This window comes from Nylanderia fulva, unplaced genomic scaffold (genome assembly GCF_048542155.1).
Source record: "Nylanderia fulva isolate GAGA-0341 unplaced genomic scaffold, ASM4854215v1 Scaffold35, whole genome shotgun sequence".
Classification (NCBI taxonomy): domain Eukaryota; kingdom Metazoa; phylum Arthropoda; class Insecta; order Hymenoptera; family Formicidae; genus Nylanderia; species Nylanderia fulva.
Genome location: NW_028190422.1, coordinates 2298681 through 2320465, shown reverse-complemented (window position 1 = coordinate 2320465; position 21785 = coordinate 2298681). Strand labels below are relative to the sequence as shown.

The following is a 21785-nucleotide window of genomic DNA, read 5'->3' as shown; positions in this document are numbered from 1 at the left end:
AATCATTCCTCTGAAAAAAAATCCTGCGGACGTTCATGAGAGTGTTACATATAAATTCCTATTATTTTTATTATTTCTATTATTCAAAAAATAATGTAAATAATTTATCAAGAATTATTTAAATAAAATAGAAAGAAATGATAAAGATTGTGGGTCAGACTTGCCTCCCCTTTATCAGGAAACAATTAATCATTTGCTCTTCTTCGGAGTAAACACTGAAATTGATTTGCATATTCAATATAAAAAAATTGAAAATAACAAAATAAAAAAAATAAATTTAAAAAAATGTCAACCATTTATTATTTCTATTAGTCAAGAAATAATATAAATAATTTATCAAGAATAATTAAAATAAAATAGAGAGAAATTATAGAGATTGTGGGTCACAGATTCTACTCTCTGGAGCTGCCAGCCTCTCGCGCAACCTGATAATTGTCGTGTTTGCTCGTCGTTTATTTTTAACTATCGCTACGACGTAGGATACGACACGTTCGAGAGTATCACAAGGATGATGATCGAGGGGATCGTGAATGAAACGAGCAGTGGCGTGTACTGGAGCACGCGTATATATACGTTGTGAGTTACCGCGAGACTGAGATTATAGCTGACATACTTTCGTGTATCGATCCTAAATAGGCAGCCAACTCCCTACAAACCGATAATGACACGATAAATTGCGCGTTTAATTAACGATAATTAATACATACGAAAGTTTATTATTATTTTATAAAAAAGATAATTGAAAAAAAAGAAAAATTAATAATATAACAATTATCTAAATATAATGAGATAATAATAATTAAGAAAAATTAATAATAGTTATAAGTATATTTAAAATTAATAACGTTGAATAACTGATTGATTAAACATTGTCTGATAATATATAGTAATTAATATAAAATCGATATTTTTGATAAGGTAAATAATGAGAAGAATATATAGTAAATAGCAATCATTTTTCCTAAATAAACTCGTATCGCAAAAGTAGATAAAAAAATTGAAAGAGGTCATTACACCGATAAATCAATCACTAGTGAGACACCAAAAAAAGCTGATTAATGTCTGTAAATAAGAAACATTCCATTGTATAAATCTAAGACAAACCTGGATCTCGTAAACATGTGTACATATCATATATATCCCATGTTTGCAATATCAATTAACATAATCCCATCGCTGTCTTCAAGATTTCGTCACTTGACACTCGTCAAGCGAAAGGATCGTAGATTGCGAATCCATATGCGTAGACGTAGATATGTCGGCGTAAGAAAAATCGCAAAAAAATTATTAAAACCTACGCTATATCTTGTAATTTAATTTCTTGCGTCGCGATATAATTCTAAAAATCATATCATATCCATTAGTTTTACTATTAATTATAATTACGTGTGAATAACAAAACTTGTTGCTTTTTGCCAAACAAATCAATATAGTTTTAATAATTATGTAATTTTGACATAATGATCAATAATTAAGAGACGTTTATTTATTTTATTAGCAATTGTAGAACTCAAATTTTCAATTTAAAACGTTTATATGCAAGAAGATTCAAGTTGCGATTTTCTTTTCTAATATTTTCAGATACGGAATTTTTTGAAATAATAAGAGAATTCTTCTCTTCGTGCGCGATAAAAAGCGAGTCAACAACGCGTGATATTTACAAACGAGTGGCCGCAATGTATTAATGTATGTCGTTGTCGTTGCAACTTTATATGATGGATAGTGTCGAGGTATTTTGAATTAATCAGCTGTTTCGCATACTTAATAGATAATACATCTCTTTCGTAATTCAGATACCTCAATCAACATCGTGTAAGTCATTAATTAATGAGCAATATAATAATATTATATATATAATTTTTATGGCTCGTTCTTTATATTTTTCCTTGCTAATTTATCATTTCGCATTTTCTAGGAAGGAATAATTCTTGAATATCGAGAGGATAGGCGATAATTTATAGGAAGTTGGCTTACAAGAAGAGATCCGAAGAATCACAAACTCATAAATTATTTTGTGCATATAACAAATTATAATTATGACAATAATTTCGATACTATAATAACATACTTTAAATTTGTGATATTTGGGATCCATCTTTGTAGGCCTCGTGTCAATATAGTCGCAATACATTCTTCACACGTGATTTTTTTTTTAACAAGACATTTAATATTCGTTTAATATCTGTAAGCTCAGCAGAGTCAACATTTTGCGTGGGAACAGACGTTAAGAGGTTCTCGTGTGTAGGTATGCGCGTTACAGATCTCTCTCGTTTGCACTGCGCTGCGCAAACTGCGCTCGATCGCTCTTCGCGGCACGCGAAGTATCAAATATTTCCGAATTCGTCGAGACTTTCTTCGGAGAATCCTTTCGAGAATTAACACAAGCTGTGAGAAAGCACAAGTTGTAAGAAATAAGCGGATAAAAGAAAATTAAAGATACTGTTGCGTACTATTTTCTATGAGAGTAAAACTGAATTGTTTTAATATAAATAATTCATATCGCGTAAATCATTTTGAAAAATATAAAATAGTTTTCGTATTTTACAATTAAAAATTAAAAAGAGATTTAATATCATACTCCGCATGCAACGACGTAATATCCTTTTTTTCGTGATATTATATTGCGCAACTAGGACTTTAAAACAACTAATATAAAAAAGATATTTTTTTAATCGCCGCCACGAAGAGTTAACACCTCCCGATACCTTCGACTAGTTCTCACAATAAATTGTATTCCTTCATTAAAAATCGCCATTGCAGAAGCAGGGAGGCGCCGAGATTTCCTCCCTCAAGCGGCTCGTTAATTAGGAAAATAGTATCTTCGACACTGTTTAAACAATCCAGTTTCTTTCCCCGGCACCTCACGCACTTCCGCTTTGCCATCGATCAGGGTGAGCCGAATGATACTAAAGTGTCTGAATTTTAATGACAGATTCTGTGATCAATTTGAAGTCAATTGTTTTATATTATTTCTTTTAATAGTAAATTTAAACAATCTAATAAAATTCATCGTCAAAACGTAAATTTTAAATCGATTCGCCCTGATCGAACGCGGAACTCATTAACGCAGGTACACAAAAATCATGGGCGTCGTGAGAAAAGTGCAAAAAAACCATTTGCACCCATTTGAGAGTTTCCGAAATAAACGAAAACGGCGAAGAAATCCTTATCAATTAATTTTATAAAATACTGTATTGATAAAATATTCAAGTATAAATAAAAGACTAAAAGAAGAATCTTTACAAATTCTTTTCAATTCAATATAACGCATAACACTTCAATATACGTATAAAATAAACCTGACCACAAGATTTCATATTTTATAAAGTAGCTAACAATGATCCTGCATATGCGAGCCTGATAAAAAATTCTAGCGGCGCCCATGACGAATAATTAACGAAATGCACTTAGATATTCGGTCGAACATAACGAAGCTTCAATCAGATCGAACCCTCGACATGTTCAAAAAGGCGCAGTTCTGTTCACCATGATTGATCGTAAGAGAAGAGTTAACTCTCACTTTTTCTTTTTCTTTCTCGTTCCTAAAAAAAAAAAAAAAAAAACGTGAAATCGCAAAAAAATCAAGAATCGCATGATCTATTATAATAAAAACTTCACATACTTCGATCATTCTAAAAAAAGATTAATTTCGTATAAAAGCGGACAAAAGAGGCACGGAAGGTTCCAAAGAAATAAATTTATTAGAACCACGCCGTTTAACACATTAACGCCATTTGTATATGCGCGAAAATAATCTTCATTCTAGGATTTCGTAGATAAAATTAGAAATACTATCAATGAGCTGCCTTATTACTAAATAATAATAACGTCCATCTTCACAAATATGGAGATTTTATAGTATGTAAAATCCTAAAATGAGAATTTATCGGAAATGCAATTTAAAAAAAAGAAAATATATATATATAATATTTAATATATAATTCTTCGAATAAAAAATCGTAAAACAATAAGAAAGAAGAGATGAAGAGAAAAGCAAATATTTTATTTACGAAATCCTCCGACGGATTTATTGAAATAAAACTAGGTGTGTCAAAAACCGCGAATATTCTTTTGATTACAAGCTAAGTTCTTGAATGACAAGTGTAAAAATACTGAAAATAAAATCATAAAATCCGTAAAATAATGAAGATTATTTCTAAATTGACAAACGAATTCATAGATACAATAGACTGCGGTGTATCTGGCACACTCTGTACACAATGATATTTAATGCGTCAATACCCCTCGCAGTGCATTAAAGAATGATTGAAGCCGCTGAGTTAGCTTCCTCATACGATGTATTTACTCGCACCATGATCTACTGGACGAATGACGTCCCGCGGAACTTTATATGCCTTGTCGCGCACTTTCTCCCTTCCCCCTAATCATTTCATTCATCGTCGTCTTGCCCTTTCTCTCTGTCGCACACTCGCTCTTTCTCTCTCACGCATTCTTTCTTACTCTATCATTACGCGCACAATGCATTCTCGAAATCACGATAATCCTGACGATAATTAACCACAATAGTAAAAGCATATAAGCTATACAGCTACCATTCTGTATCTACAATATAGTTTTGTATGTATAATATATATATAGATTTCTTTTTCTCTTTCTTTTTTCTCCCCGTTTCTTTACTATCTTTTTCTCTTGTCTCTTACGCGCCATCGTAAAACGTGTCACTGCCTCGAGAAACGGTTCAATGTTCATTCGCGCACTAATTTTCTTCTTGTTTAGTTTTTCCATACGGATGATGAAATTCTTTCCCATGCCCGGAGATAACTAATGAGAGTCCAATCTTCCTCCGCAAGAATTAACTTTTATTGTTATTATCTAAGATATTTTAAGAGAGACTTCAACTTCTTCAGCCTCTTCGAATTTGTCCTTCGTTCTTCTGCTCAACCTAGTGTGCTGGTACCTTTCGCGTTTCCCTTCGTTTCCCTGTCGTCAAAACTTCTTTGAAATTTCTTCGACATCTCATTCGATTTTTCATCCATTTCGACTCTTTCAGATTTTCAGTAACCTGATAGTATATTTCCTTATATATTTCCCTCGTGCAATCACACACATATTATTTCATATTTCCTTCTAATCATTCATCCTAAAGACAAAACTCTCTCTCTTCTCCTTCCAATAAGAAGTAAATCTTCTGTCCCAAGCATGTTCATAGAGTGCCGGCGCTTTCCTCTTGCTCGGAACGTCCTTCGAGACAATTCTCTCCAAGCTGTTGGCTTCATCGACGCGGCCTTGGCGCGTCTTTCGTCTCGCGCTCTTCAACGCTTCGAGCTGTCCAGCCGCGACTTCTACGGAAGCCTCGAAGCCGAAGAGTTCCTGAAACCACGCTCCTGACAGTGGAGAAGGGTCCGTCTCTCGCGTGCACGTCTCTGCCGCCTGCGTCGCGCGGTCATTACTGCAGCACGCAGCACTTGCATTTAGGCTTCTTCTTCAGGGTGACGTGCTCGATCTGCGACGCGTCACCTGGACCCTGCGCCGTCATCCTCGCAACTTCTACGGTCGCGGTCCTCGACGACGCGGCCTAGAGCATCGAAACATTTCATATGTCAAATTATACTCATATATATCCTAATTAGATCATATCTTAGTCTTTTATATCCTTGAATCTTGATAAAAAAATTAAAAATTTAAATTAATAAATTACAGTTACAGTCTATGGAATTAAATCTCATTTAATTAATTTATATATATATATATATATATATATATATAATTAATTAATATTAATTAATTATTATTTATACATTATATATAATATTATTACATATTAATTAATTAAATGAGATTTAATTCAATTAATGAATAAATGAATTCAATAAATTAATTAATTCCATAGATATACTGTAAATGTAGATTGTTTAAATTTTCTGCTCAGACATTGCTATTGAATGAATGAGTTATTATAATATTAGGATTAAGGATAAGCTCTCTGGTGATAGATTTTCGTCTCTCACCTTTTCATTGACAGGTTGTTGACCCTTGGCGGGAGTGCCACCGTGAGCGCTGCCGTTCTCCTGGCCGGGCCTGGGTGACGAGTGACAGTTCGCGGATTTGAGGAGCGGACTGGTACTCGACGAGTCATGCTCGCCCGACTTGCCATCGCATCCTGGTAACGGCGGCGCGTTCTGACCCGGGGTCGGCGTAATCGGCTTCCCGCCCTTTATCAGCTCGACGATCTCGTCGGCTTCCCGGGAAAGGTCGCCGTCTGGCCTGAACGGGTTGTCCCAGCCGCTGTCCGTGCTGAAGTCAAAAGATACATTGTTGTAACACTCAGTTTATATGGACAATTCTTATATATAGATTAACTCCTCGAGAGTATATTTTTTATTCAAATCTAAAGTAAAGTTTCTTGTTAAAAAATTGTCGAGATAAATGCATCATTTTTATTACAACTTTTTATCCCTTTAATACATGAGCAATGTATTGAATATTAAAATTGTATTAATATTTATAATTAAATGTTAATGTATTTATAATTGATATTAAAATATCGAATATTTAAGATATTAGATATCTAAAATATTTCTATCTAAGTCTCTGGAATCTTAATTAAAATCTTTTAATTGATTGAACATTAAATAAAGAACGAGAATTGGAATTATTAATATCTTTTTAAATATAATCGACGAAAAGATTATCTTTATTTGTTTTTAAATAAATGTAGAAGCTTATGATATCGTTTTATGAAGCTCTTTCTTTTTAAATGAGGAATCTGTGGCTGAAACTTTACACCAGAGTAAATGACTCATCAATATTTCATATAATGAACACGGATACATATGGCACGTGCTGATTGTTATTGTAGGAGATCTTAATGATGAATCTTGTTGTATATAAAGGTGTTTTGTATGGAAAAGACTTTGAATACGAGATAAAGATCGTTGATATATACTGAGAAAAAAATTGCTACAATGAATGAAACTGACAGCTATCATATGAATATGTAAAAGATATCAAACAGATAAATGTACGACAATAAAAATTTATAACAGTAAATTTGACTTCAAACTTATTCAATTCACTTTGAAAAGTGGACTTTTTGGACTCGCATCTTTGTATTTTTCGAGCACAAAAATAGCGCATATGTATTTCGATTCTAGTCGATGCTATTGATAATTAAATTATTTACCAATTATCAATGATAAATATATTTTTATTTAAAAATAACAAATATGTAAAAAAAAATAAAAAATAAAACCCGAGAAAGACTCTTTCTTCCGTAACTCGTTTCCTCGACTCTCTAATTAAATTCCAATTCACAGAGCGCTAATTACGGACGCACGCACGCCTCGTGTCAGAGCAAGTCTATGGTTCTCAAGATGTGCCGTAGATATGAAAAGTCGCAACAAAGAATGCGGCTCTGCGCCTGATAAATAATCGGACAATTATTTTGAAAAACAAAGGAACATTATATATAAAAACAGGCTAAAATAAAAAAGTTTCACGCAACAGATGTGCGATAAAATACATATAGAAATATTTATAAGATTAAAAAATATTAATATTTATTCGATAATATAGTACACCGAGAGAATTTTTATATTTTATCGCAAAATTTACTACAAATTGTATCATGTTTAATAATAAACCAAAAATTACTATGTTAAAATTATCATGAACGATTGAGCTGAATTGAAAATATTATGCTGCAAAATATTTTATATGTTTATCACTTTTTTGGCATCTATTCTGTTTAAAATACTTAAAGAATTATAACTTTTTAATATATTTTAAAATTGTATTTTAAAATATTACTATATATTTTAGTAAATTAATTAAGATATTTTATATCTTATTGTGTTAGATATTAATATTTTCAATGTAATATAAATATTAATCAGAGAAACTCTTATAAAATTTTTCCAATGTCATGATGTCCCACGATATACACGAATACACATATTAATAATCGTACTTAATATCATAATAAGTATCATATTTCTTTTACGCAATTATTTTATTTTATTTTACAATACGTCAATCAATTTAATTTATATATTTTATCTCTCATATATTTTATCTATTATTATTTTATATATTATCTCTCACATATATTTCACCTCATTTACATATACATTTTATGTCAATTATTCGTTTCATATTTCATCCTTGTCGATTATCGCTGCGAAATAATTTGATGAAAAAAAGGACAGAATACAAAAAATGCTATTAAATTTTATCTCTCATATATTTTATATATTATTTCTCACATATATTTCACCTCATTTATACATTTTGTGTCAATTATTCGTTTCATATTTCATCCTTGTCGATTTATCGCCGTGAAATAATTTGATGAAAAAAGAACAGAATGCAAAAATATTAAGAATATTAAATTTCACCATCTCTATATTTTAAATACAACTAGAGCAATATATACCAATTAACTGCGGGCGCGGCGCGAATGTCACGTCGAAGTAAATTACGCTCAATTGTGCGATATCGCCGCGCCCGCCTCGACGACCGTGACATTAGCATCGGCATTGTGCGCTGCGCTTAATTGCGCCGTTCCTCGCTGTTGCAGTGCACGTGCGCTCCCGCTTGCGCATCCACCTACGTGTACGTGCATACATACGCGGACTTCCGGCCGATTTGCACGGTGCTTCCTGATCGCGGAGGAGGAAATTAAACGCTCAGGGCCGCGCGATTCGCCCGCGGTTGAACTAAAAATCGCGAATGGGGCTCGGAAGCATCCCCCTACAGCACAAAATATTATGAGTTATTTTAAAAAAATATTTCTGTAAAATATTGCGTGAAACATTTTAAAATGGTTTCAGGAATATTTGAAAATGATTTAAAATAAATTTTTTTTATTTATTTTCGATTTAAGACATATGCAAAATAATATATGTCAAAGTCACACCTAAAATTTAAACTATTACATTAATTCTTAATTTTTTAAAAGATTAAAAAAATTATTATATACAAGAAAATATGAAAAAAACAATTAATATATATATTAGCATGCATGAAAAATAAATATGCTGCACTTTACCCATACAGCACAAAATATTAATAAGTTATTTCAACAAATATATCTATTCAAAATATATCTATAAAATATTATGTAAAACATTTTAAAATGGTTTTAGGAATATTTGAAAATGATTTAAACATTTTTTGTCATAACATTTTAGAATATTTTTAAAAACATTTTTAAAAATGTTCTTTATCGCTTAGATAATATTTTCATCAATATTTGATACATATTTTGAATATTAGTTTGAATCTATATTCAAAAATATTTTTTAAACATGAAAAAGTGGACATAGACACATTTTAAAAATATTTTCGAGAATTATTTTATCTTTTAAGAAATATTAAAAAAAATTTTTTTTTAAATATTTTGTGCTGCATGGGCCATTATTGAAAAATTTTTCAACAATTCATCGAACCGTCATATCGGTCCCTTTCGGGGTATCAGAGTCTTTTTCTTTTCTGTATTTTTTAAAAAATATTTTATAATGTGGATAAATCAGAGAGATATAATATTAAGTTAAAATGTGCCACTATATACATTATGATTCGATCTCTAATTGCTGCAAATTCTGAATTATTAGACGAAATTCCTCGAGCTTTGATAACTCATTTCCTGTTATCGATTTAACATATGTGTGTGTTTCTTATACCGGGATTCTATATACGCTGCAATCGATGTTGAAATAATGTCTAGTCTAAGGTAGGAAATGAAGATCGATTCGGATTTCCGACGAGACGACGAATCGCAATCGAAGCAATCTCCATTTTTCCTCGAGTTCTTATAAGATTATCCGATCAATTTGAGACAACTTTGCTAAAGGCGATTCACGCAATTGAGTTTCTTTTATGTATGTATATATATATATATATCCTCTCTTTTTTATTATTATTTTCTTTCTTACACATAGATATGTTTAACTCGCGATTTTTCTATCAAACTTAAAAGCTTTCTAAATAATATATCAGATATAACAAAATGTTATAAATGTTATAATAATTTTTTTGCATAACATTTACTTAAAGTATTAATTATTAATTATATAATATTAACTGATTTTTACAGTGATCAAGAAAAGATTAATAAATAATCAAAGGAATTAATAATTTAAATCTAAGCTAAATCAAGAGTTTATTAGTGTCCAATTATTATCTAAAATATTTTATTTAACAATTTTCTATATTGTTATAATTTAAACAATAAGGAAATTTGAAGCTAGTAAAAATTTTTAAAAATTTTGTATTTATTGTACGTATCAAAAATTAGATTTATCTTTTTTTTTTAACATTTATTTTGTCTCAATTTATAAAGAATAATTTAATTTGTCACAACATATTAAAAGTGACTTTGCATTTTTAATCACAAAGTATTCATTTTTCGCAATATCGGACGCGGCCGTCGTGATTCGTTGGCAAATCTCCGGTTGCTACATAGCCAGTCGCCTAGATCTATATAGTTGGCCCAGGGGTTGAAGACCCCCGAGAAAGAGACGACGTCGTTCTTTGCTCTTTGAGGCCGACGCGGCGCATAGTTCGCGCGGCGATCGAAGCGTAGTTGACTATTCTGATGAAAAGAAAGCGGAACGTGAACGAAAGACGGGATGAGGGAAGAGGAGGAAAACATGAAAGGGTATGCGGAAGAAGAGCGGGAGAGAACGAAGCAATGAACGGGAAGAGATCAGAGATGAAAAGTACCATTGTACCACGAGACCTCGTTTCAAGTCGATTTTCAGATAATTTCCGAGAAAGAAGAAAGTAGAAAATGTACGGTGTTTCATTCTGGACTTTAAGATTTTTTATCAATTTTTCACTTAAGAATTGCACAAAAATTGAAGCATACACACAGAGAATTTTTTGTTATATTTTACCGCAAAATTCACGAAAAATTTTATCATGTTTGGTATAAGCCGAAAATTGCAAAAATGACGCTGCATTGTAAAATTTATATAAAATATTCTATATGATTATCACTTTTTGGCGCCTATTCAATTTACAACACTTAACAAATCACAAGTTTTTAATAAATTTTAAAATTAATGAATCTTCATTATATATTTTAGTAAAATTAATCAAACGTATTTTATTGTGATAAATCTTAATATTTTTTATTGTGGTAAATATCAATCAGATACCATATTGTTCCACGATTACCAAAATAAATTTCCGAGAAAAAAAATTCTACGAAAAAATTCTAAAAAATTGACGTTTAATTTTATATGCTAATTTTTTTATCAAACTGGAGCAAGATAAATAGTAAAATTTCCTGACTTTTCTCTGACAATTCTAGATTTATAAAATTCTTTAACAATGCCTGGTTTTCCAGATTTCCCTGACACCCTGATATTAATCAGACACCATATTGTCCCCGATTACCAAAATAAATTTCCGAGAAAGAAAATTCTAAAAAATTGTCGTTTAATTTTATATGCTAATTTTTTTATCAAACTGGAGCAAGATAAATAGTACAATTTCCTGACTTTTCTCTGACAATTCCAGATTTATAAAATTCTTTAACAATGCCCGGTTTTCCAGATTTCCCTGACATCCTGATATTAATCAGACACCATATTGTCCCCGATTACCAAAATAAATTTCCAAGAAAGAAAATTCTACGAAAAAAATTCTAAAAAATTGGCGTTTAATTTTATATGCTAATTTTTTTATCAACCTGGAGCAAGATAAATAGTAAAATTTCCTGACTTTTTTCTGACAATTCCAGATTTATAAAATTCTTTAACAATGCCCGGTTTTCCAGATTTCCCTGACACCCTGATATTAATCAGACATCATATTGTCCCCGATTACCAAAATAAATTTCCGATGAAGAAAATTCTACGGAAAAAATTCTAAAAAATTGTCGTTTAATTTTATATGCTAATTTTTTTTATCAAACTGGAGCAAGATCTGTAAAAAGATCGAGGGTGCTTATGTAAAGAAGTTGTCGAGTACGATTACCTCTCGTTGCCATCGGTGGTGTCCTTGGGCACCTTAATCACGTAATACACGTGGCCGCCGTGGGTGGTCGTCATTTTTCGATCATACACAGCAACATTTGACAGCGGCAGTCCCTCTCTGGGAGATTTCTCTCTCTCTCTTTCTATTTCCCTCACTACTTCCTTCACTTTCTCACGCTCCACCGAGCACGAAGTCGACTCTCGTATACTTCATCGTGCTCTCACTTTTATAAAAAAGTCTGACAGATTAACTCAGAAGACTGACCGGAACGTCCTCGCCTCGTCGAAGAGGAACTTGGCCGATTTCGCGCGAACGAACTTGAAGAGCAATGTAAGATTTTATTTTTAAGAGTCTTCGCGCATAGCGGGAGATCTCTCTCTCTCTTTTTCTCTCTTTCGGGTTTGCTCCTTTTCTTTCTTACTGGTGTTCAACGAGAAAGAAAGAGAAGGCACGAGAATCATGCGTTATTTCAGGATTGGTCGCGCTTGCCAAAAGGAAAATCCTACCATCGGGTGTGTTTTGTGTTTTGTCCGATACGAAATCGTCCATCGAGTGTTTACCCGACTCTCTTCTGGCGTAAGAAATCAGAAGATTGATGGAATGAGCGAACGCTATCTGGGACGTTCCTGGAATTAGCACCGAGACTAAATGAAAACAACAAGATGTATCGGTTTCCGTCAGCAGCATATGCCGTCAAGTGCAAAAGTGCGTGTATTTTTTATTTTTTTTTAAATAATTTTTTAATATATTTTTTGAATCATTTTTTAAAGTATTTTTAAAATAATTTTTAAAAATATTTTTTAAAAGAAATTATTTTTGTAATTTACATCCCTTTATATCTCTTTAGAATTTCTCTCGTCGACTACATTAATTATTAAAATTATTTGTATTACGATAATTTAAAATTATCGCATAAAATATATATGATAAAGTAGATAAATTTGTTAAAAATAAAACGCATATTTTCCATGTCTTTAGTAAATTATAAAGTGTAAATTATATTGTGCATATATCCATATCATACTTTATTATGTTCTAAAGACTTTAAAAATATGCGTTTTATTTTGTTAAAAATTTATTTGCTTTATCATATGTTTTATGTAAAAATAATTTTAAATTATCGTGAATTTATATTGATATAAATTATAATACTAATACACAAATAATTTTAAAAGAAGGGGTGGTATCGCGATTTCTAGACTTTTAAACAACTTTTTTTTAGTCTAATTGATCAGCTGTATTTTACAAATTCTTATATACGTATATTAATTTCTATCAGAGTTGGGTAAGTTAATGATTTTTTTAAACTAAGTTAAGTTAAAGTTAATTGCTTCAAAAATTAATTTAGTTAAGTTAAAAGTTTTATGAACAAAAAATTAACTCAGTTGAAGCTAAAAGTTAAGATTAAATTAACTAAAGTTAAATCAAAAGTTAATTTATAAAAATATTATTTATATTAACTTGGGAAAAAAGTTAATAAGTTTAAGGTAAAAAATAACTAGTTAAAGTTAGAAATTAATATATTTTAAATTAACTAAGCTAAGTTAAAAGTTATTACCTTTTTAACTTTTTTTTTTAACTTTTAACTAATTAACTAGTTATTACCCAACCTTGATTTCTATATATGATTGAATTAATATAGATAAAAGAAATTGTTTAAGAAATTGTGTTTCACAAATTCTTTTATACATTAATTCTTATATATATATAACATTCTTTAACAAATTCTTTTATCTACATTAATTCAGTCATATATAAGAATTAATGTGTATAAAAGAATTCGTGAAACACAATTTCTTTAACAATTTCTTTTATCTATAATTCTATCATATATAGAAATCAGGGTTGGGTAATAACTAGTTAATTAGTTAAAAAAAAAAATATATATATATATATATATTAATTCCTATATATGATTGGATTGATATAATATAGATAAAAGTATTTGTTAAAGAATTTGTATTTAACAAATTCTTTTATACGTTAATTTTTATATATATATATATTAATTCCTATGTATGATTGAATGAATGTAGATAAAAGAATTGTTAAATACGGCTGATATATGCATTCCTATCTGGGATATTTGCTCGCGATAATAGGTCGACATGTCGCCAAACTAGCTTTGCGAGCTGGTGTAACGCGGACAAACCGGGATTCGCTTCCGTCACGTGAAAGCTCCAGCGGATCTGTAGAGGAGCGACCTATTTCGGGAAAGTCCATGACCCATTTCCTCTTTTCTCTCTCCCTCCGATGCGGCAAAGTCGCGCAAACTTGTACGTTAAATTAGCTCCCCCGCGCACACATGTATATGTTGCTCGTTAAGAGAAATCATTCTTCGCCGATTTGTTCATTCGCGATGATGGTATTTTCGAGGATGTGCGCAGAAGCAGCTCGAAAATAGCCCGGAAATTTACACGTTGAGTCAGCGCTCGAAGTAGAAATGCGTTCCACTCCACGGAGGGCTTCGCATTCTACTCGTGCTTCTGATACATCTAATATGGCCGTTCGAGTTGGAATATTATTCTACCGATATAAAGAATTTGTGTCAAGATTAATTATATATACACCAGAGAAGGAGATTAAACAACGATATTTTTCAAGTTGTTCTAAAGTACGAATAATATTGAAAAAGATCATCGATCAGTTCTAGAGATTTTACATTATAAAAAAATGAAGGAAGAGGAATTCTAGGATACGTGACTTATTTAGTTGTGCAACTAGTTGCCTAGTGGAGCACGAGTCGTATCGATTTGATGCTGTTTACGTATATACAATGTACGGCTTCAATGATTCCTCGACACACGAAACCAGGATTTATCGAAAATTGCTGGAAATTCTCCTAGTTTATAAAAGCGAATTGTAATCTATCTACACTGAAACGAAAATTATTTGACTTAGCAAAATCTGCGGTCGAATACGTGCAATGAAATATCAATGTAATAAGAACTAAATATTTGGTTAAAAACAAAATATTTAGTTCTTATTATTTGCATGTATTCGACCGCAGGTTTTGTTAAGTCAAATAATTTTTTTCCAGTGTACAATATTGATTATTTTTTTGCAGGGTTGGGTAATAACTAGTTAATTAGTTAAAAATTAAAAACTTCTAACTTAGCTTAATTAATTTAAAATGTATTAGTTTTTAATTTCAACTAGTTATTTTTTACCTTAAACTTATTAACTTTTTCCCCAAGTTAAATTTTTTTATCTCCGAATATCATTATTGTTTTTTTATAAGTTATAAACGTATTATTTTTAAATTAAAGTATTATTAATTTTTATGTCCATTTGTCATCAATTGTAATTACCAAAAAATATATTTCTATATAAAAATCAAAATTTCTTTGCTATTTATTATATATTTTAAAAGAATTAACAAATCAAATTCTAATTTAAAATAAATAATATTTTTCAAAATTAACTTTTGATTTAACTTCAGTTAATTTAATCTTAACTTAACTTTAACGGAGTTAATTTTTTGTTCATAAAACTTTTAACTTAATTAAATTAATTTTATAAACAACTAACTTTAACTTAACTTAGTTTTAAAAAAATCATTAACTTACCCAACCCTGTTTTTTTTGGGATATAAAAAATAGTATATGCTTCTAATACAAGTGTAAAAATTTGTTTCAACGACTAGTATTAATCAGTAGTAAAGATCGATATAAAATCTTCATTTCTCAGACTCATAGATAATTTTTTTAGAAAACACGAATCGTGTACATATAAATTAATATATTAAAAAATGTACAAGTAAACAGTGGTATATATAGAAAACTTGTGAAGTAAAATATAACATTGAGTGTAAAGCTGCGAAGAAAGAAGCTTGAAGCAGAAACATTCTAAGAGATAAGACGAACGAAGAATGCGAGCATTTTTCTTCAGGAAACAGGGAACTACCCGTTAACTCGTTTAAGATTCATTCACTTATCGGCGAAGCGTAACACGCACAAAGCGCTCTTCTTCTCTGTGAATGGAACTCTGTCGACCAATTAACGTACAGATCTCACATGGAGGGGACACTTCACTTATCTCGGTTAATCATTCAATTTATTAGTCATTTCGAATGTTTTCTTTAAGTCCATAACAAGCGATAATAAGCTCCCGCATGAAAACCCAGTCTGAGTTTAATCAAAATTTACAACATATAACGACAATCGTGTTAATATCACACAATATAATTAAAAATTAAATATCAAAAAAAAAAAAAAATAAATAGACAAAAATTGAAGAGAAAACAATAATTATAATTATTTATTACTCTCTCACACAATAAAGAGAAGGGAAATGCTCCGTTTGAAAATCAGGTAGACAATGAACATATGATTGATCACAGAATTCGTACGAACTCTTATGTCTATATATGAACTTTCCCGCTCGAAATGTCGACCTTTTCGACATCCCTAGTGTCGGAGGATAGATTTCAGCTGAACATATATATAGTTCGTGAAAAAGTCAGCCGCAGCGTGTGTGCATTCCGAAGGGTTGAAGGTGCACATAGGGAGAACAGACGGTTCTTTGTATTCGCGATTCCGTTACAACCGAAGTGCGGCCGTCCTTTACTCCGCGATCGACTATTTCCAGCCGTTTGACATTTTCATCCCGATTAACGGCCGACACGGCCTCGCCCTGTCGTTGTAACGACGCACCCTCTTACAGGGTGCATACCGCCGTCTTTCCCTTCTTCGGCCTTCGCGCCCACCGATCATGGGGCTTGGACGACTCGACTGGGGTGAGAATATGGGTCACGGCTCTTCCACGTGAATACACGTCTTCTTTATACACGAAATTCAATCCGATGCTTCTCAATTTCGAATAGAGCACGACAACAAAATTTGCTGTCGCCAGGGTTGGGCAGATATGTATCTTATTCAAATACAGTATTTAAAATACCTAATAATCAAGTATTTCGAATTTTGGTATTAATTATTTTATTTAAATGTACTTTGTATTTTAATGCATTTATGTAATTATGTATATATATATTGTTTTATAAAGTTTAAAGTTCAAATAAATAAACTTATCTTTCAAAGTGTTGAAATTAACTTACTTTTGATATTATTTTCATATAATTCTACCGTCAGACTATATTATACTTAATATTAAAGCAATTACAATAAAATCATCTACTATTACTATTATTTAAAAAATGAAATTTTTAAAATAATAGTATAGATAATCTTTTTGTAAATGCTTTAATATTAAGTATATAGTATATATAATCAGAAAATTAAAAAAAAAATTGTATTTAAAAGTATTTAGAAATGTATTTATAAATACAATTAGTATTTAAATATATTTCAAAACCAAAATATTTCAATAGTATTTAAATATATGTATCTTGTATTTAAATATGTTGTTTCGAAATATCTGCCCAACCCCGGCTGTCGCTATATTAAACACAAAATTTAGTTATCACGCCAAAAATGTTGCTAATATTTTTAAGCATTCTCCGTTAAACTATAGCTAAAAAATATTAGTTGTCATTTAGCGTGATAACTAAAATTCAGATTGTAATACAGAGACAGCTTCAGTTAATTCTTTTCTGTGAGAAAATTAAATTGAACAAATTGAAATAATTAGAAAAAGAGAGAAATGAAAAATACACCCATTTTATAAGAACAGGTGCCTCTTAAAAATATTTTTATAAAATTAAAAAAGGTAAAAAATGCTTTTACAGAGCATATATAATAAAAAATGAAACATACACGAAGAGAATTTTTTCTTAGAAGTTTTCCCTGATTATTTACCACAATAAAAAATATTAATATGTACGTAATAAAATTAATCGAACATATTTTATATATTATATGTGGTATTAGATATTAATATTTTTTATTGCGCTAATAAATATTAATCAGAGAAACTCATAAAATTACTCCAATACCATATTGTGTCACGATTACCATAATTTTCAGAGTAAATTTTAAGAGAAAATTCTCTCTTTGTAATTTTTATCAATTAAGGGGATCCTAAACGTCCTTGAGAAGTCTGTTTTTTCCTGTTTTATCGACAAAATGTGACGTTAGATAAACTACAAATCTATTTATTGGCAATACGGATTGTTTTTGATAAATCCTTTCCTGTACAAATTAAAATCTTAATATTAACAAAGAACGAAGCGCTCTAATTTCAGGTAAAAAGCAATCCGTATAGCCAATAAATAGATTTATAGTTTATCTAACCTCACTCATTTTGTCGATAAAACAGGAAAAAAACAACAGACTTCTCAAGAGTGTTTAGGATCCCCTTAAAGCTAGGATAGAGTCGCGATATTTGAATCGTAATTGGAATTTTTCGAATCGTTCGGCCGAAAAACGCTTCTCGAATAAGAAAGGGATAAAACAGCGTTACGACCTAGTTTCGCAATCTGTGCCGTATATGGGCCACTGAGTATAAGGTCAGTCAGCATGGGAAGGTATACATGCGTGCATGCGTTTGCGCCGCGTGTCGTCGTCGCACGGATTCATCATCGGCTGCTGCGCGGCTGCGTGATCAACTTCATGTACACATATGTATGTATGTACCTGGATCAGGCTCCCCGATGCCTGCAGGTAGAGTGGGAGGAATACACAAGAGGGATGAATGCAATATTCAATTAGCCCCGCAGATTATCTAATATCTGAGACGCCATTTCGTCGCGAAGAATCATTCCGTCGTACTTAAAATTATTTCTGCATAGTGATTAGTATTCAAATCGCGAGATTACGCTTTATTTCAGACAGATTAATTAATAATCCATAGAAGAAAAACGCAACGTCAATCAAATTTAATTCAAGTAAATTTTAAGCTAAGGGAACTTTAAATCAAGGTTTAGGTCCAAGATGTGCAATATTAAGATATATGGAAGAAAATTTGTAAGATTTAATGCAATTAAAATTTGCCGTTTAAAAATTTTATATGAGTATATAAGTGTATGTTGGAAGAAATTTTAAGAGTATCTTTGATTAATATTTATCACAATAGAAAATTCAACACAATAAAAAATAAAAAATAAATTCATCAATTTTAATATGAAACTATATATACATATACATATATAATATGCATTGATGTATGTAGTTTCATTTAATAATTGATGAATTTTGATAAATACTACTACGTCTTAATATTCGAGATCGTCTTTTGTTAAAAAATATTAATAATGTACATAGTAAATTTTGTAATTAATCGAACATATTTTATATCTTATTGTGGTAGATATTAATATATTTTTTTTTTTTGTGATGCCTAAATATTTTATCAAGGATACTCTCATAAAAGTCTTCCAATACCATATATTATCCCAGGATTACCATGATTTTCAGGGTAAATAAATTCTAAAAGAGAAAACTGAGTAGAAAAAATGTTCCCGCAAAATTCTATGATGCGATAATTAAATACAAATAAAATATATTACGATTTATTTGTCACTGAGCAAACTGTCGTCGCTTACTGCCATCATAGAAGTTAGTATAATCCACTTAACGACATTACTTGCGTTTATCGACACGTAATTGGTAATTGACGGTAATACGAGGACCTGTGCGACCGAATTTCCCCGTGAAGGAGGTTTAATGGAGATCAACGAGGTGGAGGGCGAGCGTCATTCAAATGAGGAGGTCGTGAGAGTGCGAGGGCAAAAATTATGTCACGACAGCATCGCTCGACCGAGCCTGTCGCTAAGTTTCAACGCGAAATTTTAACGCTTCGACACACCGTGCCAATCCGTTCGCGATTGATTTTCGAAATTTTCCCGGGAATATTAAATTTTATTTTATAGTATACGAAGTTATCAATTATATATGCTCTTAAATAATTTAATTTTCAGATTAAGCCATTTAAAGTAACCAAAGAAAAGCTGGTAGCTTAAAAATTTTATAATATACGATTATATATAATATATTATATAATATATATCATATATTATAATATATATTATAATATATAAGATATATTATATATGTATATATATATATAAGTTATCATTTATATTAGCTCTTCAATAATTTAAGTATTTTCAGATTAAGCCATTTAAAGTAACCAAAGAAAAGCTGGTAGCTTAAAAAGAACGTCCAATATAATTGTGCGAAAGTAATTGCATTAAGGTAGTTTGTTAAGCTTAAGAATTTTACTACGTACAAAGTCGAAGAAAACTTCAACTGCTTACACGGAGGATATTAATAGTGCATTCTGATTCTTCTATTTTGCATTAACGAGAGCCGGTCGAAGCGCGCACACGTCTACGAGGATGAGTTATTATTATCCTGTTCGTGGTAACGCGCATTTTTCTCGAACATGCGACGAAAGGGAAAGAGAGAGAGAGAGAATCTCTGCTGAAAAATTCATGTCGTGATCGCCGCCATCGTCCCAACCTACTCGCTGCTTCGAGATATATCTCGGTGCATCGTTTTACTCGCGATTTTACGCTCTCGTAAATGCTTTTCCAGACTTTACGAACGACACGGTCGTACTCGAATGTAATAAGTCTCATCCTTCTATCGTGTCTAAAAAAATCCGTTCCAGTTACAATCGTAAACATTTTTTTAAATTTACACAACGTAAAATCAAGTATTATTGCTTTCAAGAGCAAAACAACAATTAGAATATTATAATTATTATTTTAGATTATATTAAATTTCAATATAAATCTTCTGATAAAAATCTATTACTTCTCTCCCTCTCGGATATAAAAATAAAATGATTAAAACACGTTTTACAGTACAATAAACGAAATTAATCGCCACGCGATTATATACGAATCTGCTGAATCTGAATAGTTTCGGAGATCAACGGAACCGTGCTTGACGAACATTTCACTAGTAAAAGGGCAGTTCACGCTTCTACGCTTAATCAAGCAATTAGGCGATCAACAGGGTTCAGTCCGTACGGTCTTAAACCTTTCTATGGCAGGTCACGGCTCTCTCGACAAAGTCGGCGTTTCTCCGCTCGCTATCTTTGGCACGCGCCTCTCCGACTTGGACACATCCCGAATTCCACCTAGCAAATCTCGTAACTTGCACGACGTGAAATATCCGCGAAGAGCGCTGTTTAATTTTAAAGTCATCAACTTGAAAAAAAAAAAAATGTTCAAATGCTGATAAATAATTCTTTAACAGCGTACTACGTGTCATGTATAGATTGAGCTAATCGACGATTGAATATTAATGTATATATAGTATTGAAGTTGGAAATTATTGTCGATTAATAGAAGAGCAAATAGAAGGATTTGTGCAATATAACTGTGACAGAAGGAACAAAGGAAAATGCACAGTGTATAAACTGTGTGGTATAGACTACTAGAAATATACACGGAAGCAAAATGGCATGCGGAAAAGTCGATAACTGACGGTTTATTATTTTTCTTTCTCCGAAGGAAAACGCGCTGTTCTCTTCATATATTTTTCATCCCTCTTATTAATATAAAACACATATTTATAAATTTTAAATTGTATGATAAAGCATAAAATTGTGCGTAAATTTTGCAAAAACAGAAAAAAATATATATTAAACAAATTAAATTTTTGCTCAAAAAATGTATATATAAAATATAAAAAATATGTGTCTCTGCGGAGTCTCTCGTCCGCAGAAAATCGACACATTTCGAATTCTTATTCTCATATTCATAAGAACTTTGCGGCGTCGTATCGGAGGAAATCTCCATAATAAAAAATACATAAAATGCAATAGAAAAATGTGGTTTCAGTGCGTGCATCGTGCATTCGTTGTTCGCGAATCGGTCAGAGTTCGTCATTTTGCGTCGCGGAATTGCGATTGCGAGATCGTACGGGACCATTAAACCTGCAATTCGCAGCGATAAAAAATCGCACTCTTGCTCACGCACGTGCGTCAAC

General features: G+C 31.3%; 1 protein-coding gene across 1 annotated transcript in view; it reads right to left on the bottom strand.

The window, feature by feature from the left end:
- Nucleotides 1–939: 939 nt before the first annotated feature.
- LOC114934929 (uncharacterized) overlaps nt 940–21785 on the bottom strand; it is an 82288-nt gene continuing 61442 nt past the window's right edge. Inside the window, exons 6-7 of the mRNA XM_029307642.2 lie at nt 5970–6255; nt 940–5536 (exon numbers count right to left, since the gene is read on the bottom strand). Coding sequence (XP_029163475.1) covers nt 5408–5536; nt 5970–6255 — 415 coding nt within the window. The 3' untranslated portion in view covers nt 940–5407. The remainder of the gene's footprint in view (nt 5537–5969; nt 6256–21785) is intronic.